Here is an 18,572-nt window from a genome sequence, read left to right as displayed (position 1 = left end):
GGATTCCTCAGGATTTCCTTTCGGTTCATAGTCTACAATAGTCTTAATAGTCTGGCACGGGCCCTCAGTACCTACAAGATTCAACTCAAGCTCCTAAGCGCAACCCAGAAGCCCCTCCGTAATGTGGAGGTTGCTCCCCTCTCCAGCTTCAACTGCCTCCCTTCCCTGCCCAGAGCCAGGTTAGCAGATTCGGAGGTCCCCAGACGGTCCATGCTGTGCCTAAAATGCCTTTCTCTCCCTGCCAACCATCCTTCAGCAGTACCTGCTCTTCCTGTTGGGTCGCAATCCCGCCTCCAGGTAACAGTGTGCGGCCCTGCTTAGAGACCTCCGAACGATGACCATCTCGCCTTGTGATTAGTCTGTTTTCTCTGGACCAGTTTGCTGATTCAGAGGGTTTCTAGGGATTCTAGAACAGTTGGGTTTGAAGCATGGATCTGGACCTGGGGCTGCTTTTTGTGTGTGTGTGGGGGGGGCTGCTTTTATAACCTCTCTTTCTCAGCCTCCCAGTTTGTAACCTGGGTGTGATACTAGCACCTCTCCTCAGAGGACCAGTATGAGTATTACATAAGGTGACACCTTAGAACGCAGAACACCACACAAGGTAACACTCAACTGACGTTTAAGTCAGGCCAAGCCCTGTTCTAATTATTTTAAGTGATTAACTCTTAAATCTTCACAACAGCCCTGTGAAAGTGATAGTTTTTATCCACATTCTCATTTTGCAAATGAGGAGGACCTACCCGAGTGACTCGCTAAAGTCATGCGCCAGGATTTGAGCCCAAGCTGTCTGGTTGCCGAGATTTCGCTATGCTATGGTGTCTCTCAGGAAGAGTCAGGCCAGGATCTAGTGCACAGAGGAAAGTGCTCAAGCAACTGTGGGCCTGGGACCATCTCCCCATCTCCCTGCTCTTGCACTTAACTTCTAACAGGCCATCTGCCGCAGTCTGCTGACTTGAGTGGAGACGCCCAGAATGTCACCTGTTCATCACTACTAGTGCACAGACACCTGGAAGATTCATGGGCAGGGTGATTCCCTCAGCGTGTAGTAACTGAGCTCCCACTGAGGGCACAACCTGAATGGTGGGAGTTGAAATTCCTGTGGGCCCCCAGAGAGCCCTGATTGCTGGCAGAGAAGCAGCCAGCAGGAAAGGTGGGTCCTAGCTGGTGCTCAGAAATCTCTGGCACTTCCCTTACTCCTCTGTTCATTCATTCTTATAGCAAATAATTGTCGTGTGCAGTCAGTACCAGGTACTCTCAGGCACCAGAGTCACAGCATTTAGTAAGACAGACACTTCCTGGCCTCATGGAGTTTCCAGTCCAGTCGAATAAACAACTAAGTAAGAGTTTTCAGTGCATGATAAATACTAACAAGAAACTAAGCAGGATGATGTAATGGATGACTTGGAGATTACAGCTGGCTAGAGGTCTTTTCAAGAGGTGGCATCTGCATGGGGCCTGGATGAATGTGCAAGGAAGAGCTGGGGACAGCATTGTGACCCAGTAATGGGACCAGAGGGACAGAGGAGAGGTACTGGGTTTGCTTTTGGTTAGTCCTTTCCTCTCTCTGAATGTCACTTTTCTCAACTGTAAAATGGGGGTAGTTTTATCTATATTAGTCAGTGTCTAATTAGGAAAAGAAATCCACCCAAGGTATTTCAAACAGAAGGGATTTAATACAGGCCATTGTTTGTGGAGGTGTTGGGCAGGCTGGCTGAGTCACTATCTTGAACACCTGAAACTTATTTAATATTGTACATCAACTATACCTCAATTTAAAAAAAAACCTGCTTTCTTTTACCCAAAGGCTGCACGCTGTGCCTGCAGCTCTGTCCTGCCGTTTAACTCCAGGCTTTGAACCTCTCAGGACCACCTTGCCAGCCAGGCTGCCTTGAGGGGACCCTGCCCCACGCTGTGAGCAAAGAGCCCTCCCCCAATCCAGATCCCAATGGGGGTGCGTTTTCCTCTCTCCCCATCCAGGCCTCAGAACGCAGGCTCCTTGTTTGTATGGCTGGAACTCACCCCTAGCCTGCCCTGCAGCGGTGCTGGGAACACGAGGGGCCCCTGGGCCCCATCCTGCCCGTTCCACAGCTGGACGTGGTCGGCTTTGGGGATGGGGACTCTGCAGGCTGGAGGGGACATGGGCCTCTGAGTTGCTGCTCAGAGGAAAGCCTAGTCACACCCACGTGGTCAGGAAAGAGCTGCAGAAAGTGTGCAGACTCCTCGTGAGAGGTGGCCACTGGGAAGCAGGACGAGGAGGGCTGGGTGGGCAGGGGTCACTCAGCACCCATGACTCCTGCCCCGGCTGCCGGCTCCTGCCCTCCCTCCTCCCGGTGGGACCTTTACTGGGTCTGTCCTGTCCCTGCCCCACCGTTTCATTCTGGTTCAGGGTAGACGGTAACTTAGGTTTTACTTCTAGACCCCAGGCTGCTGCAGGGTGGGTGCTGGGGGTGTCCCCGGGTATTGCCCTGTGAAGTCTCTGCCACGGGATGCAGACGTGGAGGGGCAGGAACTGGGTGTGGGTCCTGGTCCCCTCGCCTCCCTGCAGCCTTGTGACCCCCCCGCCCCCAGCCTCTGGTCCCCAATACCTGGTGTCTCACGGAGTTGCTGTGGGAGCCGAGCTGGTCACGATGGAGGGCTGGCAACCTGGTGACTGCAGAGCCCCCTCCTCTCCGTCGGGGCAGCGATGTGACCCCCTCACCCTCACCCCCACCCCCACCCCCGCCAGGTGGACCTAGAGGAACACGCCCCATCCAGGAGTCCTCAGGCTCCAGACACCATGCCGGAGGCTCTCCATCGATTGTGTTCTGAGTGACGCTTGCCCCTGGCCTGTGCCCCCCGGGCCAGTAGCTCCAAGGGAAGGCTTCCTGGGGAGGGAGGGACAGGGCTAAGAGCAGCAGCTGGTATGACCTGACGGCCTCTTCCTGGTCACCCCGTCCAGCCACTCCCAGCGAGGGGAGCCAGTGCCGGGGGCATGACTGTGGCCTTAGAGGGGCCCGTACCTGGGAGGAGGCACAGGCCGGGCCGGCAAAGCCCCCAGATCCTGACGCCACCTGCGCCTCTCAGAGCCTTGCTTCCCCTGCCGCCAGCTAGGATGCGGGAACACAGAGCACCTGCCAGGTCTGCCCTCTCACTCCTCCCTCACACCTGAGGCCCCCCCCCACAACCTGGGTGGAGCCCGACTGTCATGGGGGTGGAGCAGAGGCAGGGGCGGGGGAGGTGGGGCGGGCGGGGGTGGGGGGGTTGTGCCCCTGCCCTTCCAGAAGCAGTCCTGGAGCTGCACTGGGTCACACCTTTTATTGAAATGTACGTCATGCAATCCGTCTGGAGACCAGCCCTGGCCCAGACGCCACCTGCAGCAGGTCCTGAGTGGGAAAGGCACGTGAGTGACCACCTGTCTCGACCGGGTGAGAAAGAGAGAGACCCACAAAGTCAGCTGTGGCAGGAGGGCACGGGGCCTCGGGGGCGATCTGCTTGGAGGGCCTGGGTGGGTCTCTGAGTGTCCCCCTGCCCTGCCGGTGGCACACAAACTGGCCCACGTGGCCTGCCTCCTGAGCAAGGGTTCCCCAGGTGTCCCGGGATGGGTGGGGCTGGGGGCCGAGGCTGGGACGCCAATCAGTCAGAGTAGCACGGGGGTGGGGGGCAGCCAGCCACAGCGGGATGGGGTTGGGCGTGCTGGCAGGGGGGGCTGGGGCTCCGGCGCGGGGGTCTGCAGTGAACCCGGCCCGACCTGGGAGAGTTGGCCGTTGCTGCCGCCGAGGGCTCTAGCAGAGCAGCAGCGGCACTTTAAGGCAGCCCGAGGCGAGGAGGCCCGGGTCGCACCTGCAGAAACTGGGGACAGGCTGTTCCTGGGTCCAGTGCCGCAGGGGCCCTGGAGACCCCGCACATCCCCTGGTTCAAGTACTAAGTGTTTTGTCTGCATGCCGGCTGGGCACCCAGTCACCTGCTGTTAGAACACAGGTGCAGGCTGGGACAGGGGTTGGCGGGCCCTGGTGCCACCCAGCCCTGGGGTCCCCTGCGCCACTGCTGCAGGACACCCGCCTATGGACAGCGCCCCCTGGAACTGGGCCACCTTGCCCCAAAGGCTGCAGAGGGGTCAGCACCAGCTCGCTGAGCTACTGGAGAGAAGTTCTCATGACGGAGTCTGTGCTTGAACTTGGGAGGGATATGTGGACAGGGAGGGGGTGGTGCTGGAGAGGGAAATGGCTCAGAGCCTGGGATGCCCGTCAGTCCACTATCAGGCCTACAACCCACTCTTTCCTTATGCTGCACCAGGAAGGGGACACCCCCGGGCTCGGCGGGGACGCAGCAGCCTAGCCCACCTCCTGCCAGCACGGTAGAGGCCCAGGGGCCTCCCTGACTCCGCCAAAAGCCCTTTGCAAACAGAGCTGGGAGTGCGGTGGGTGCCCTCGGCCCTCTCAGGGATTCCTGGAGGCCAGAGGGGGGCTGGGGGCTGGGACCTGGGAAGGGGGGGTGCTGAGGACGGGGACCCTGGGGCTGCCAGGCCTTCAGGCACGCAGATGGAGAGGTTCCCGCCACCAGGTGAGAAGGCATTTGCACACAGGTGTTTGGGGGCCCCAGGCCACTGAAGTGGAGGAGGGGGGCTTGGTGCAAGACTGGGAGCGGACGAGTGCGAAGAGGACACAGGCCAGTGCCTGCCGAGGTCAGGCAGGGAGGCGTCAACGGGTCAAGCAGCCCACCCTAGCCAGAGGGCTGAAGGGGCCACGTCACTCATGGCTCACCCCAGAGGGACCGGACTCCTGGGCTCCCCTCCAGCCCCACAGAAGAGCAGGTGTGGATTCAGCCCTCGTGGGGAGCGCGGCAGCGGAGGCTGGTACCCTGAGCCCTAACCAGCCCCCAGAAAGGCTGGCCCCACAGGACAAAGGGTGCTGGGGTGCTTGCTCCCCAGGCTGTTCCCAGGAAGGCTGGTCCAGGAGGGGGCCCAGGACTCCTGACGGGCCACGAGCTCGCAGGAAGGCAAAGACGCTCTGATGTCTGGCGGCTGCACAGGAAATCCCTCTGCAGAACTGCTTCTTCCTCTTGGGTGGTGCGGATGGTTCGTGGAGGACGGTTTTCTCCCTCCCACGCCAGCTCAGAAGGGCCCTCTCTGAGAAAGCTCAGCCACAGCGAGGGGCGGGGACCCCCAAGATACTCGGGCTGGAAGGGGGAGGGCAGCCACGGGGGGCCTGCCTCTTGCAGAGCTGAAGGGCGTTGCAAGGAGTAAGGAGACATGTGCGCGCGCGCTTGGCCCGACGCCCCCAGCAGTTGGCACACAAGGTTCCTCGTGGCTCCTCATCTGCGGAGAGGACCCGGCCTGGGCATGTTGGCAGGGCCCCAGATAAGCCCCCTGCCCATCACGGAGCGGGGAGCAGCAGGTGGGACCCAGAAAGACCAGAGGGACGCCCCTGTCCGCGTTCCGGTCCTGACTGCAGGCCCTCACGGTGTCTGCAGAGCAGGAACAGCCGGGCCCCGTTCGCCACGGCAGCTGGGCCACGGCCACAGACAAGCGTCCTTACAAAAATAACTCTGAGTCTGTCCCCGTGGGGACCAGGGTTCCTGAGAGCACGCAGAGGCCAGGGCGAGGCCCGGAGGGAGGGTCCGGTGGGCGGGCTCGGGCCCCGCGGGGCCGGGGCTACGGCTGCAGGCGCTCCAGGTACTGCGGCAGGGGGTTTTCCTTGACGAACTTCTGGATGTACCAGCACGTGACATGGGCCCTCAGGTCCTCCTCCACTACGAAGTCCAGAGCGGCCTGGCAGCCGGGCAGAGAGAAGAGCGGTCAGGGCCCCCAGCGGCACCTCGGCTCAGAGGCCCAGCCCCTCAGGCCCCGGGCTTTCCCTCGGGTCTGCGATGGAGCCAGGGGTGCTGCCACCACCCCCGTTACAGTCGGGAAGCCGGGGCAGGAAGCTCTAGTGAACTGCCGGAGGAACAAGGCAGGGAAGAGAGGGGCCAGGGTCGGATCCGCCCCGGGAGAGCCCCGCCCGCCCGTCTCCACAGCGAGCCGGGGTGCCAACCAAACTCCTCTTCTCCGCTAATTCTTCACTGGACACTCCTCTAGGAGCCTCCCCTATGGGCTGGGTTGGGGCGCCCGGGGCTCCCTCTGCTCCTGGCAGAGGTCACTCAGTTTTCACAGGGATCCCAAGGGCAGCAGCCGGGGGTGGGGATGTCAGCGTGCAGTTGTCGTCCTGGTGGGTCTGGTGCACCTCCCTGCCCCAGTGCCCTGCACACACTGGTGCAAAATAAACGTTTGCTGAAACAGTACAGCACAGTCTGGGTGTAGCTGGAGGGTCTGATGACGAAGGCCGAGGGCTGACTAGGCGCCTGGGCTCCTGGTCGGCCGTCTGACCCTTCGGCCACCCCCCAGCGGCCCACACCTGACCCCGGGTTTCAACCCGAGAGCCTCTAGTGACAGGATTCCAGGCTCTTCTCCCATTTTGCAGATAAGCGCCCTCACCCCTGGCAGATCCCTTCTCCTGTTACCCAGGTAGCAACTCTGGGTTCCTCGCTTGTAACGGGGTGGGCCCACAGACCAGCTCGAGCTGCTACTGAAAGACACCTGTCCCCCGCCCGGGGCCGGGGGGAGGGGGCGGAGGGAGCAACGGGGCAGCAGGGGGAGGGGCTAGGCCCCATCAGCCGTCAGGGGAACGCAAGGCCGAGCTCTGCTCCAGGTCAAAGCCCCTTGAAGCCCAAGCTGCTCTCCTAGCGGCTGGGGATGCAGGGGCAAGAGCCAAGTCACTCCAATGTCTGTCCACCTGTTCAGCAAGGGTTCACGGAGCACCTACTACGTGCCAGACACGGGGTCCCGGCAGTGAGCTCCCGGCACCAGGCAGGTGTGTGCGTGTGGTGGTGGGGGCCCGGAGGCCCAGCCCCCAGAGGAGGGGAAGGGGGCGACGCGGCCGCAGCCGCTGGAGGAGGGCGGGGCCTGGCCCCGAGAGGAGGGGAAGGGGGAGAGGCGGCCGCAGCCGCTGGAGGGCGGGGCCCGGCCCTCGGGGCGTGGTGTCCTGTGAGTGGGGGGGCGGCCCCCACGCCCCTACCTTGGCCAGGTGCTTGGCGATGCCACGCCCGCGGTAGGCGTCGGGGACCTCCGTGTGCTGCAGGTCCACAATCCGCTTGCCCACGTACTCGTAGAGCAGGACAGCCCGGTCGTGACACCCTGTGGGGAGGGGTGGTTGGCGGGTGAGGCCCGAGCCGGCACGGAGGCCTGGGCCTTGGAGGCGCAGGCGTTTGGAGCCCGGCTGGGGAGCTGGGTCTGGAATCGCCTCTCTGCGCCTCAGTTCCGTGTCCATAAAGTATGGATGTAACAGAACATTCCTCATTAGAGTGTGTGGAGGGTTAAATGAGGCAATTTCCGTAAAGTGCTTATAACAGCGACCGAACATACCGAGCCCCGCGCGGGCCTTTCCCGCTACCCTCCAGCCAGCATCCCAGGGCCCCCGGCGCCCCCCAAAGCCCAGCTCTCTGCATCCCCACCGGAGCACCTGCCCGAGGGACTGGGAGCCCCAGGCCCAGCGCTGGATGAAGAGCAGAGCTCAGCAAGTCGCCAACTAAACCAGAGCCTGAAGAGACAAGAGAGCAGGACCTCCCACCGGACCTGGGGAAGGGCAGAAGGAGGGGCACACAGGAAAGCCACGCCAGGCACGGGAGGGAGAGCAAACTGGCCTTCATGCCCTCTCAGGCCTGGCACTCTGGTCTACCCTGGTTTCCTGCTGGAAAAACATTTAACTGGAGTTCCTCCAACCAAAGTCTTCAGTTCCTCATCCGCCTGTCTGTCTGTCCATCCAACCACACACCCACCCACCCATCCGGCCCCCATTTGCCTGCCCATCAACCTGCCAGGCATCCCATCCACCCATCTGTCCACCTGTTCCCCTTGACAAAAGTTCACTGAGCCCCAGACACTGTTTCAGGAGCTGAGGACAACTCCATGGGTTACTATTTCAGGAAGTTTCAACTGTATGAAGGAAAAAATAATCTGGGCCAGGGGAGACGGGCATTTAGCCAGGGTAGTCAGGGGAGACCTCCCAGGAGGAAACCTCTGAGCTGAGGGGTAACTGGGGAGCAGCAGACGTCTGAGGGAAGAGCAGGGGAGGGGTGGGCAGAGGGCACAGCCAGCACAAAGGCCCCAAGGCAGAATGTTTACGCAGGGCAGCAGGCCACGTGGGGGCTTCACAGGCACTGCGCGGACCTCCGCTTCTGCACCCAGGCCCCCTGCAGACGGGGCAGGGTCTGGAGCCCTTGTCAGCCTTCTCGCGGTCCCTGCTCACTCGCTCACCCATTGCCTCCCTCAGCATTCCTGAGTGACAACTTGGGCCACAGATGGACCAGATCCCAGGATGGCCTGGGGGATTCTCTGCCCCTCCCACCCCGCCAGTTCCTGGTGGTCCCAGGGGCTCGGTCACCACCACATCCCCAGTGCCCAGCCCGGGGCAGATGCCCAAGAAATACCTGCCCCACAAACTCCTGCTGTTCTCTGTGCCAGACACAAGCAGGAGCTGAAGGCCGGCTCGTGGCTGCTGTACGCCCAGTACCTCCCCGGAGCCCGACCCCACGCCCTTGGGGACACCGGGACAGGACAGATACAGCTCACACTGCTGGGGCGCACTCAGCCCCTGCACACACCAGCCCTCACGAGAACCTTACAAGATGGGCAGGGTTCTCACAGCCCCGTCGACAAACAGGGAAACCGAGGCTCTGAGAGGCTATCGCGCAGCTCGGCACGTGTGGAGCTGTCTGGGGACCCCGGGTCTTGCGGCTGAGAGGAGCAGAAGGGCATCGGGCCGCGGGGCAGACGTGGCTGCGTGTGAGGGACAGGGCGCGACGCTGTCCCCGCTCCACGCCTCCCTGGGCTGCGGAGGAGGCAGACGCCAGTGGATAGCCCTGCAACACCTGGGCCTCAGTGACCGCAGAGGCTGCCCAGTGCCAACTGCCCCACGCTGCCTGGAGACGGCCACCCCCCGAGGCGCTTCTCATACGTCTCTCAGCCTCTGCTCTGACCTCCAGCAGGCCCGTGGGCACAGCTTTCAAAACATGCCCGGAATCTGGCCACTTCATACCTCCGCCGGCCCCTGGGCCCCCCGTGGAAGCCGAGTCACATCCCGTCCATCCTCTGCTCAGGGGCCTCCTTGTGGCCCCTCACGTCCACCCAGCCTCGGTCGGGTGCTCCCTCTGCCTGGCGCCTCCCACCGGAGAACCCCCTGACCTGCCCCCCTGGGCACCACGGCCACCCCATCCCCGGCTCTGGGTCCATGGATCCCACAGCCTCTGCGTGTGGCAGCCTGGCTGGACCCCAGGCCCTTCTCCGGGCTGGGCCAGTACTTGCCATGTGGGGTCCATGGAGCCAGCCAGGGCCCCGGCTTCCAGTCCCAGCTCTGCCAGGAGACCTCAGACATCACCAGGTCTGGGACAGCGGCTACCTCCCTCCTGAGAGTCACGTCGAGATCATGGGCTGTGACTGGTTTTGAGAAAAGTTAAAGCAACCTGGCAAACGAGGAGACCTTCCCTCCGTCTCCACCCTGCCTGCACCAGTTCCGAGAGCAGGCCCGGCAGATCAAAACGCCTGTTATACAGACGATGTGGCTGAGGCAGAGGGGCAAAGCCAGAACTCAGGCTCTCTGCGCCCTCTGGGGCGTAGCTGGTCAAGGACAATTGGGCCAGGGAGCCCAAGGCGGGCGGCACCGCCTGGCTTCTCTGGGCATCTCCACCTGCAGAGCCTGCTGTGGGCAGGGGCCATGTGCTAGCGGCTCAGAGCTGGGAAGCGTGAGAGGGCAGACCCTGGGGGCTGCCCAGGAAGCCCACCCACAGGCCCAGCTGGTCCCATCCCCCCGCAGGCACCCTGCCCAGGGACCCGCTCTAGCATGCATCCCAGGACGTGAAGGGCATGAGGGTGCCCTGGGAGCACAACTTGGCTCGAGCAGGGGCCTCCTGCCCGGGAACTGGGATCTGAATGTAGGAGGCCTCTGCTGCGCTTTCAGCCCTGCTGCCCCCAGGGCCTCAGTCTTCCCATCTGCAAAGTGGGGGCTGGGGAGGATGTGGAAGGCGCTGGGTTCCAGGACCCCCAAATGACGCTTCTTGGAGCAAGTGGGACACTCGGCGCCGTCTGAGAGGGGAAAGCAAAGGCCAAGGGTGGGGCCACCCAGGGGTGGGAGCTCAGTTCTGGCTTTGTGCTTTCCCCACTGATGAAATGGTGATACAAGCTAGCTTTTCAGACCCTGGATCTGGGGACCAGACAAGCCTGGGCACCTGCGTTCTCTCACAGCCCACATCAGCAAGACCCATCCACGCTTCTTTCAGCAACCATCCAGGAGCTGGGGTTTCTCCCCTCCTCTCACACCGCCTGCTCCAGAGCAGTAGCCATCCTTGCTCCTGCCTTGCCCCAGAGCAGCCAGAGGGAGCCCAGGACATTCCACTCGCCCTCTGCTCAGGACCCTCCCAGGCACCCACCTCACCCGGAGTCAAGGCCAAGTCCTCACAATGCCTTCCACAGCCCCGCACCACCTGCCCCCAAGACCTCTTGACGTCCTCTGCTATGCGGCCTCTCCGTCCTCCCGTCCCTGCTGCTCCCAATACACACCAGGCATCCTAAGGTCTTTGCACTTGCCGCCCCTTCCCCGTGGAGTGCCGTTCCCACCGTAGCTCCCTTCCTTGCCTCCTTCCCAGGGCGGCCGTCCCAGACACCTGACTCTAAACAACAGCCCTTGGGACCTCCCTGGTGGTCCAGTGGTTAAGACTCTGCGCTTCCAATGCAGGGGCCAAGGGTTCGATCCCTGGTGGGGGAACTAAGATCCCACATGACGCGTAGCGCAGCCAAAATAAATAAACAAAGAAGAGCCCTTTTCTGACACCCGACCTTATTTCTCACCAGCCTTGCTCTCTAGGACGCTCTACACTTTATTGTCCACTGCCCCCCAGACGGTCGGTCCCAGGAGCCCCCAGCACCTACAACAACGTTTCGCAACACACAGTAGGTGTTCAACAAGCACCTGTGGAATGAATCCTAGTTCTTCTACCTCCAAGGTGCAAGCCCCTGGGCACGTCAGTCACTTTCCCTGCCTCAGCTTCCTCCTCTGTAAAATGGGCAGAGCAGTTCGGACAACGCCGCCACCCCCCACCAACAAGGCTGAGGATAAAGCGACTCCGCGTGCGTGGGGCCTCCTGAGGACTGAATGCGCACAGCAGCTCAAACCTCTTCCCTCCCCAGACCTGGAGGCCGCTGGAGGCTCATCAGCCCAGCTGTGCCGGGGGGTGGCGGGTACACACCTGCACCTGGAGCCCCAGGGCCGCTCTGCCTCTCGGCCTCAGTGCGCACAGCTCTCACAGGCGCAGTGAGCTGGCCTCCGGGAACTGCCTGCAGGTCAGGAGACACCGCGGCAGGCCGTTCCCCTCCCCAGCTGGGGCGGGGTGGGGGCTTGGGCACAGATGACTCCCCGCCCCCCATATACACCCAGACCAGGTCCGGCCTGGCTGCACAGCCCCCGCCTCGCGGGCGGGCGAGGAGCTACTCCCGGGCGTGGCTGGGGATCCCGGTCCACTTTACAGTTAGCCATCTGAGCAGTAGGCAACAGAGATGCAAGTTTAGAAAGGTGGCTGGTCACGTCCAGCTCTGACCACAACCAAGTCTAGACGGGTGTCCTCTGGCTGTGCTCACTAGGGAAAGAAAGAAGGAAAACCCCAAACATTCCCTTTTTCTTCTTTCTCTGAGCGTCTAGGGCCTCCTGAGCCCCCCAAGGGAATCTAAGGCCTCTCTGGAGCCTCAAAAAGAGGATTTGAAAAGCCATGGGGCCTCGTCCAACGAGAGCAGCGGGGCCCGGAGAGTCACGGCCAGCCAGCCAGCCGGGCCACTGCAGGCAGCGTGGCGGTGGAAGTACATGCCTCCAGGTGGAAAGACGCGTGTTTGAGTTCCAGCCTGCGCTCCTCCCCTGCGCCGGCCTCAGCTTACTCGCCTGAGCTGCGGTGGTGATGCCCAGGTCACAAGGATGTTGTGACAAGGATGTGCTGGGCCCAGCTCAATGCACAGCACAGCCCAAAGGGGGCTTCTGAGGAGGGTCCGTGCTCCAGGCCCCAGCCCCTCCCGGCTGTCCAAGTGCAGGTGGGAGGAGTGGGCCCAAGTAGGACCCCATCCAGGCTCTGCGCATCCCCCCACCTCAGGAAGCCTTCCCCTTCCCTCCTCAGAAATGGGCACAGTGGCCCATAACGGCCCTTCCAGCTTGGGCACTGCCACAGGGGGCCCAGCTGGGAGAGAAGAAAAAGTTATTAAGGCAGAAGGGGTGGGACACAGGGATGAAAGTTCACTCCTCCATTTCATAATTCCACTTCCCATCCCCAGACCTCTTAGGCAGAGGGAGTGTGGGCTAGTAAGTGGGGGAACCTTTCTCTACAGGAAATGAGGACTTGACGTTGCTTCTGGTTTAAAAAGTAATGCCCAGGGACTTCCCTGGCGGTCCAGCGCTTAAGACTGCACTTCCAGTGCTTCCACTGCAGGGGGCACGCGTTCAACCCCTGGTGGGGGAACTAAGATCCCGCATGCTGCACCTCTTGGCCAAAATAATAATAATAATAATAATAATAATACCCAGTCAGTGTTCACCAACATTTACTACCTGCCGCAGGCGCTGTTCTGAACCTTACTCTTACTGGGGCATCTGGTCCTTACCACCAGCCAGGAGTTATGCGCTGGGGTTAACCCCATTGTAGAGACGGAGAAACTGGAGCGCACAGAGATGAGGCAACTTAGCCAAAGTCCCAGAGCCTCTGGGGTCTGATGGCGACATCATCCCTCTACACCCCCTGCCCCTTCCAGGCAGAAGTCCCTCTGTCTGTCAGCCCCGGGTCGGCCCAGAGGATTCTTCCAATCCCCTTGGTGCAGAAAAGCTAAGGTTCCCAGGTGCAGCCAGAAGCCATTGAACACCGGGGAAAGGGGAGGTGCTGGCTCACCACGCTCCCCAGGACCTCGGCAGCAGCCCGGAAAACAGCCAGGCCGAGCAGGTGCGGGTTCCCCGGGGCCGAGGCGGGATGGGAGCTGCCCGGCGCCTGCCTCCGCCTCCCCGGGGCCCTCTCCACCCCGGGCGCCCGGCGCGGGCTCGACTCTCCCGGCAGCCCGCCTCCACCCGGCCCGCGAGTGCGCCCCCAGCCCCGCGGCGCGCAGACAAAAGGCGGGGGCGGGCTGGGCCCCGCGTTACCGTTGAGCCGGACGGTGAACTGGCGGCGCCTACGGTCGTGCTCCACGCGGATGGGGCAGCCCTGCTCCGGCGCGCCCGGCGGCACGGCGGCCGGCGAGTGCGCCATGGGCGCTGGGACCCGGGCTGCGGGCGCGCGGCGGGCTCCGCCAGAGGAGCCCGCACCGTGGGCCGACCGCAGGCGGCGGCTCAGAAACTGACACTCGGCGGCGGCAGCAACAAAAAGGGGGGCAGGAAATCAGCTGTACGGTCACGTGCAGCGCGCGGCCAGTAAGCGCGCGGCCGCTCTGTTTTGGTGCATTCCGTTTGGCTCTTAAAGGCGCCGCGCCGCTCACAGCTTCGCGCCTGGGCCCTTGGGCCTCTGACCTCAGCTGGCAGGAGACTTTGGGGCCCCCACGGACCCCTTCTCAAAGACACGTGACGGGGCTTCCCTGGTGGCGCAGTGGTTGAGAGTCCGCCTGCCGAGGCAGGGGACCACGGGTTCGTGCCCCGGTCCGGGAAGATCCCACATGCCGCGGAGCGGCTGGGCCCGTGAGCCATGGCCGCTGAGCCTGCGCGTCCGGAGCCTGTGCTCCGCAACGGGAGAAGCCACAGCAGTGAGAGGCCCGCGTACCGCAAAAAAAAAAAAAAAAGACACGTGACGACCTGTAGGGCAATTCTCACCGTCCCCTCGCAGCCACCAGTTGTTGTTTTTTTAAAATTTATTTAGTTTTGGCTGCGTTGGGTCTTCGTTGCTGCCCGTGGGCTTTCTCTAGTTGTGGAGAGCGGGGGCTACTTTTTGGGGTGCGCGGGTTTCTCATTGAGGTGGCTTCTCTTGCTGTGGAGCATGGGCTCTAGGCACGCGGGCTTCAGTAGTTGTGGCTCACAGGCTCAGTAGTAGTGCACGGACTTAGTTGCTCCGCGGCATGTGGGATCTTCCCGGACCAGGGCTTGAACCCGTGTCCCATGCATTGGCAGGCAGATTCTTAACCACTGCGCCAGCAGGGAAGTTCCTCGCAGCCACCACTTATTAAGCGCTTGCTGTGTGCCTGCCCTCAGCAAAGCCCCAGGGAAGCCTGGGAAGTAGGTGCGCTTAACCCCTTGTCACCGGGAGGACAGGGGCCCGGGGAAATCTGCGAGGTCCCCTTGCTTGCTTTGGATCCGGTGAAATGCCACCTCTACCCCAGAGGCAGCAGCGCGGGAAGCGCCTTGGAGATCCCTGGAGCCACTCAAGGCGGGGCGGGGGGGAGGACTGAGTCCCAAGAGTTCCAGGGACTTGCTTGAGGACACACAGGACTGGGGGTGTGAGGACCAGACTACTTTTTTGAAAGGGGACTGGACAACCCCTCCCCACCCCCAGCTTTGCTCAGATCAGAAGCAGCCCACCGAGTCAGGTGATTGCAGGTTTTACTAGTTCGTTAATGAAGGTGTAAGCATGACGTCACTCCCACGTGACTACTGCCCAATACCAGATACCCGACCCTTGTGTTTCCCCCTTCCAGCCAGTGCCCCACCCCTTGACTAATTTGCTTTTCCTAGAACTTCATGTAAACAGTATCATATAGTATGCACTTTCAGGGTCGTTTCTTTTTTTCAACATTTTATGTGTGAGGTTAATCCTTGTGGTTGTATCTTTTTCATCACTGAATAGTATTCCATTGTGTACATATTCCACAATTTATCTGCCTGCGGTTGATGGGCGTTTGGGTTGTTTTTGACTGTTATGAATAAACGTACTGTGGACATTCTTGAACATGGTGCTCCTTGCAGGTGGCTGCGTCTTGTCGTCAGTGTACCTTGAGTTTTATGAGGACTTGCCAGGCCTTTTTCCATTTTTACACTCCTGCCAACAATTTTGAGAGTTACGTTTGGTGCTCAGTCCCTTTAGTTCTAGCCATCTGGTGAGTGTGAAGTCGTCGCTCACTGGCTTAAGTTTGCATTCACCTGATGACCCATGACGTTGAACCTTTTTCATCCACTCCTTGACCGTTTGGATATCTACTTTTGTGAAGTGCCTGTTTAAGTTTGTTTGTTTGTTTTTTGTTTTGGAGTTCTTTTTATTGTCTGGTTATTAGTCCTTTGTCAGATATATTTATTGAGAATATCCTATCCTAGCAGATTTAAAAAAAATAAGTGTGTGTTGTGTCACAGAATTTGGAAACAAAACAAGGCTGAGGAGTGAGTCATAACATACAAGGAAATAGAAGAGGATCCTGGGGTCAGAGGGGGTCTTGACTTGAGCTGAGTCAGGGCTGGCTGCAATCCTGAGCAAGACGTAATCTTGTGTGTCTCAGGTGATTTCTTTGTCTCCAAATAAACTTGAGTGGTGTGGGGAAGCCAGAAGAAGTTTCTGGAAATTCCATCAACTGGCTATGCTGTTTCCCATGCTGGGCCTTTGCATGCGCTGCTGTCCAAGCATCACCTCCCTCGGAAGGCCCTCATCGAAGCTCCTCAGTCCTCCTGGGTACAGGGGAGATTCCTGGCAGGGCCGAGGGCACACCAAGTCCACCATAAGAGCCCAGGATCCTCCCTGTTTTTGATTCCCTTCTTTCTGTCCTAGTTTTAAATGTCTATTATCTTGTTGGGGTCTTTAAACCTTGCAGAAATCCTTTGTGGAACAGGCAGTGGATCAATCAAAGAATAAAGCAAGCAATCAGTCTTCACAGAGTTGAAAGGACTTGCCTCTATCTTTCAACACCAAAGCATGCTGGTCATGGAGGAGCCTTGGGGAGGGGCTCCTGAATGAACCTGTGACCCCCCCCTCAAAGTTAGAAAGCAAAGCTGGGTCCCAGCAGTCCTGGGGAGATGGGCCCTGGGTCATGAAAACCCCAATGGCCAAGGCTTGGTGGGGCCACACGGAGACCGGGTCCCATGTATTGTATATAGGGTATCATTTATTCAGTCAGCCATTAATTCATTTAGCAAATATTTATTGAGCACCTACTATGTGTCAGTCACTATTCTAGGGGCACCCAGTGAACAAACAGACCAAACTCCTTGCCCTTCAGGAGCTGACATTCTAGGGGAGGGAGAGGCACCAAGAAGGAAATAAATCCGTGGTCCGTCTCACTGAGACAAGGGCCCAGGGAGACTCAGTGGGGGGGAGGGGAGGAGGTGCCTTTGGAGAGGTTTCAGAGGGGGTATCGAGGACAGACCTCTACAGACCGGGCTTTTTTAATGAAAGACTTGAAGGAAGTGAGGGAGCCTGGTCCAGGTAGAGAGAACAGCCAGTGCAAAGACCCTGGGGTGGATTTAAAGAGCTGAGGCCATGTGGCGTCTTCAGCTTTTATTCTGAGCCAGGAGGGGCCGTGGGAGGGTTCTGAACAGACCAGGGATCTTAGGGTTTTTGTTTGTTTGTTTTTTAATATTGGAAAATTTCAAACACATATGTAAGTAGAGAGAATTATAAAATGAAGCCCAGCGTACCCATCGTGGCTGTGGTGTTTGTTTCTGTGTTTTTTTCTTTTATTAAAAAACATTTTAGGTAGTGTTTACATATAGCAAAAATGACCCCTTTTTATAGTTTTGACAAATGTGTACCCCGTGCAGCTGCCATCACAACCCAGTTGTAAAGCACTTTTATGACCCCTGACCCCGTGCGGTTCACCAGCCCCACATCCTCCCCGGGGAGCTCACAGTCCCGCCCAGCGGCCCCCTCCCTGCCTCCACCCTGGGACAGAGCCTCTCCTGTCCTTCCTGCCTGAGTGGATGCACGAGGGGCCTGACTTACAATCTTCCGAATAATCAGGAAAATATCCAGGAGACCGAGCCCCTCCGAGGTCCACGGCTGGAGTGGCGTGTCCTCCCGGGTGGCTTCTCCTCCTGCGACGTCACTCCTTCCTTCCTTGTATGGAGCAAGTGCCCTGGTTCTAGAGTCTGGAACTCGGCAAATAAGGCACCACAACTGCTCCTGTGAGCTCTTTACACACAGGCAGTGTTTCCTCCAGCGCAAGTGGACTTATGTTCACTGTTTTGTGGTCTTTTTTCCCACTTAACAATATACTGTGAGCAAGTTCCTTTGTTAATATATAGGAAACCACAGAATCATTCTTTAAGAATATTCTTATATTTAATTTTTGATTATGTAATATATTCACATGTTTCCAAAACTAAAACAAAATGTACACAAGCCCCAGGGGACACTCAACCTCCCTCTCCCATCTTCCCCCGCCTCACAGAGGGAAGCATTCTCACTTGTCATGAATTTTTCCAGTTTTCCACACACAAACCCAAGTAAATACAAATGTGTATTCTTTCTTCCCATTTGAACCCCAAAGTTAGCACATAAACCCAAAGTGAAGCCTGTCACTGAGCCATAGGTCCTGCAGCCCGGTCGGTGCCAGCACGTGCCGAGGACCCGCCCTCCGCCCAGTGTGTGGTCATCCGCTGAGTGGACACCATGACATCAGTAGCAGAGGACAAGGCCCTGGCAGCCCCCCCGCCCCACGGCCCTTTATTGTCAGGCACTTGAGTCATTTCTAAATACAGCCTCTGTCACAACTGCGGCTCTTCCATCTTAAGGAGACAATGATCCTCTGAGCGGCCCCTGTCACTGGGCCGTTGGGTCAGGCGCCAGGATCTCACTGCACTGAGTGTGTGCTGGGTGCTTCCGGGCAAGGTCTCATTTTCTCTCTCACCCCCGTGAGGAGCCAGGATCCATCGAGCGAGAGCAGTGGGCTGCTGAAGCTCTCTGGGGGGAGGTGGTGGAGCCAGGACTCAGAGCCGGGAAGGCTGAGTCCAGGGCTGATGTTCCAGGTGGAGGACAGGTCGGGCCTCCGGGCAGGCCTGACCAAGGAGCCTCCCGAGACGGCCGGAGGCCCTGAGGCCCTTAGGGTAGATCGGGGTCAACAGTGCAATGGGGGCGGGCCCAGGCCTGCTATGGTGCAGGGACTGGGAAGGCAGGCGGGTGCTAGGCAAAAGGGGTCAGTGCGGAGTGTGACAAAGTGGGGCTTCCTGCCCTGCCTCCCCCACTGGGGCTGACAGCTCACGTGGGAAACCTGGCCGGGTCTTCTGACGTTTCAGTAAGAGCTGGCAGCTGATTGACTGCACAATCACCCGTGGCTACTGCCTACTCATAAAAGGTTAGCAGAGGGAGACAGAGGGTCTGGCGGATAACGTCCGTCTACACGTTCATTGCAGGATTCTGGCCCGTTTTCTGGAGATGTAAATTTTTTTTTTTGCGGTACGCGAGCCTCTCACTGTTGTGGCCTCTCCCATTGCGGAGCACAGGCTCCGGACGCGCAGGCTCAGCGGCCATGGCTCACGGGCCCAGCCGCTCCACGGCATGTGGGATCCTCCCGGACCGGGGCACGAACCCGTGTCCCCTGCATCGGCAGGCGGACTCTCAAACACTGCGCCACCAGGGAAGCCCTAGAGATGTAAATTTTTTAAAATTAAAAATGTGGGGACTTCCCTGGCGTTCCAGTG

The 18,572-nt window shown here is 59.7% G+C and overlaps 1 protein-coding gene across 1 annotated transcript; it reads right to left on the bottom strand.

The window, feature by feature from the left end:
* Positions 1-3,280: 3,280 nt before the first annotated feature.
* On the bottom strand, positions 3,281-13,401 carry NATD1 (N-acetyltransferase domain containing 1). The gene is made up of 3 exons (XM_022560871.3): positions 13,170-13,401; positions 7,029-7,147; positions 3,281-5,746 (listed from the first exon to the last, which is right to left on the bottom strand). Exons 1-3 carry the CDS (start codon positions 13,273-13,275, stop codon positions 5,630-5,632), a joined length of 342 nt encoding a protein of 113 aa, XP_022416579.1. The 5' UTR covers positions 13,276-13,401; the 3' UTR covers positions 3,281-5,629.
* Positions 13,402-18,572: the final 5,171 nt, after the last annotated feature.

This window comes from Delphinapterus leucas, chromosome 19 (assembly GCF_059928025.1).
Source record: "Delphinapterus leucas isolate spDelLeu-1000000601 "Yukka" chromosome 19, BTC_Dleu_Yukka2, whole genome shotgun sequence".
Taxonomy (NCBI): Eukaryota; Metazoa; Chordata; class Mammalia; order Artiodactyla; family Monodontidae; genus Delphinapterus; species Delphinapterus leucas.
This window is presented reverse-complemented; position numbering and strand designations above follow the sequence as displayed.

Excerpts from the sequence above, each read along its gene's own strand:
- NATD1 (XM_022560871.3), bottom strand. The coding sequence starts at position 13,275 with ATGGCGCACTCGCCGGCCGCCGTGCCGCCGGGCGCGCCGGAGCAGGGC. Across the intron at positions 7,148-13,169 it reads GTTCACCGTCCGGCTCAACG|GGTGTCACGACCGGGCTGTC; the intron begins GTAACGCGGGGC and ends CCCTCCCCACAG. Across the intron at positions 5,747-7,028 it reads TCGCCAAGCACCTGGCCAAG|GCCGCTCTGGACTTCGTAGT; the intron begins GTAGGGGCGTGG and ends CCCGGCTGCCAG.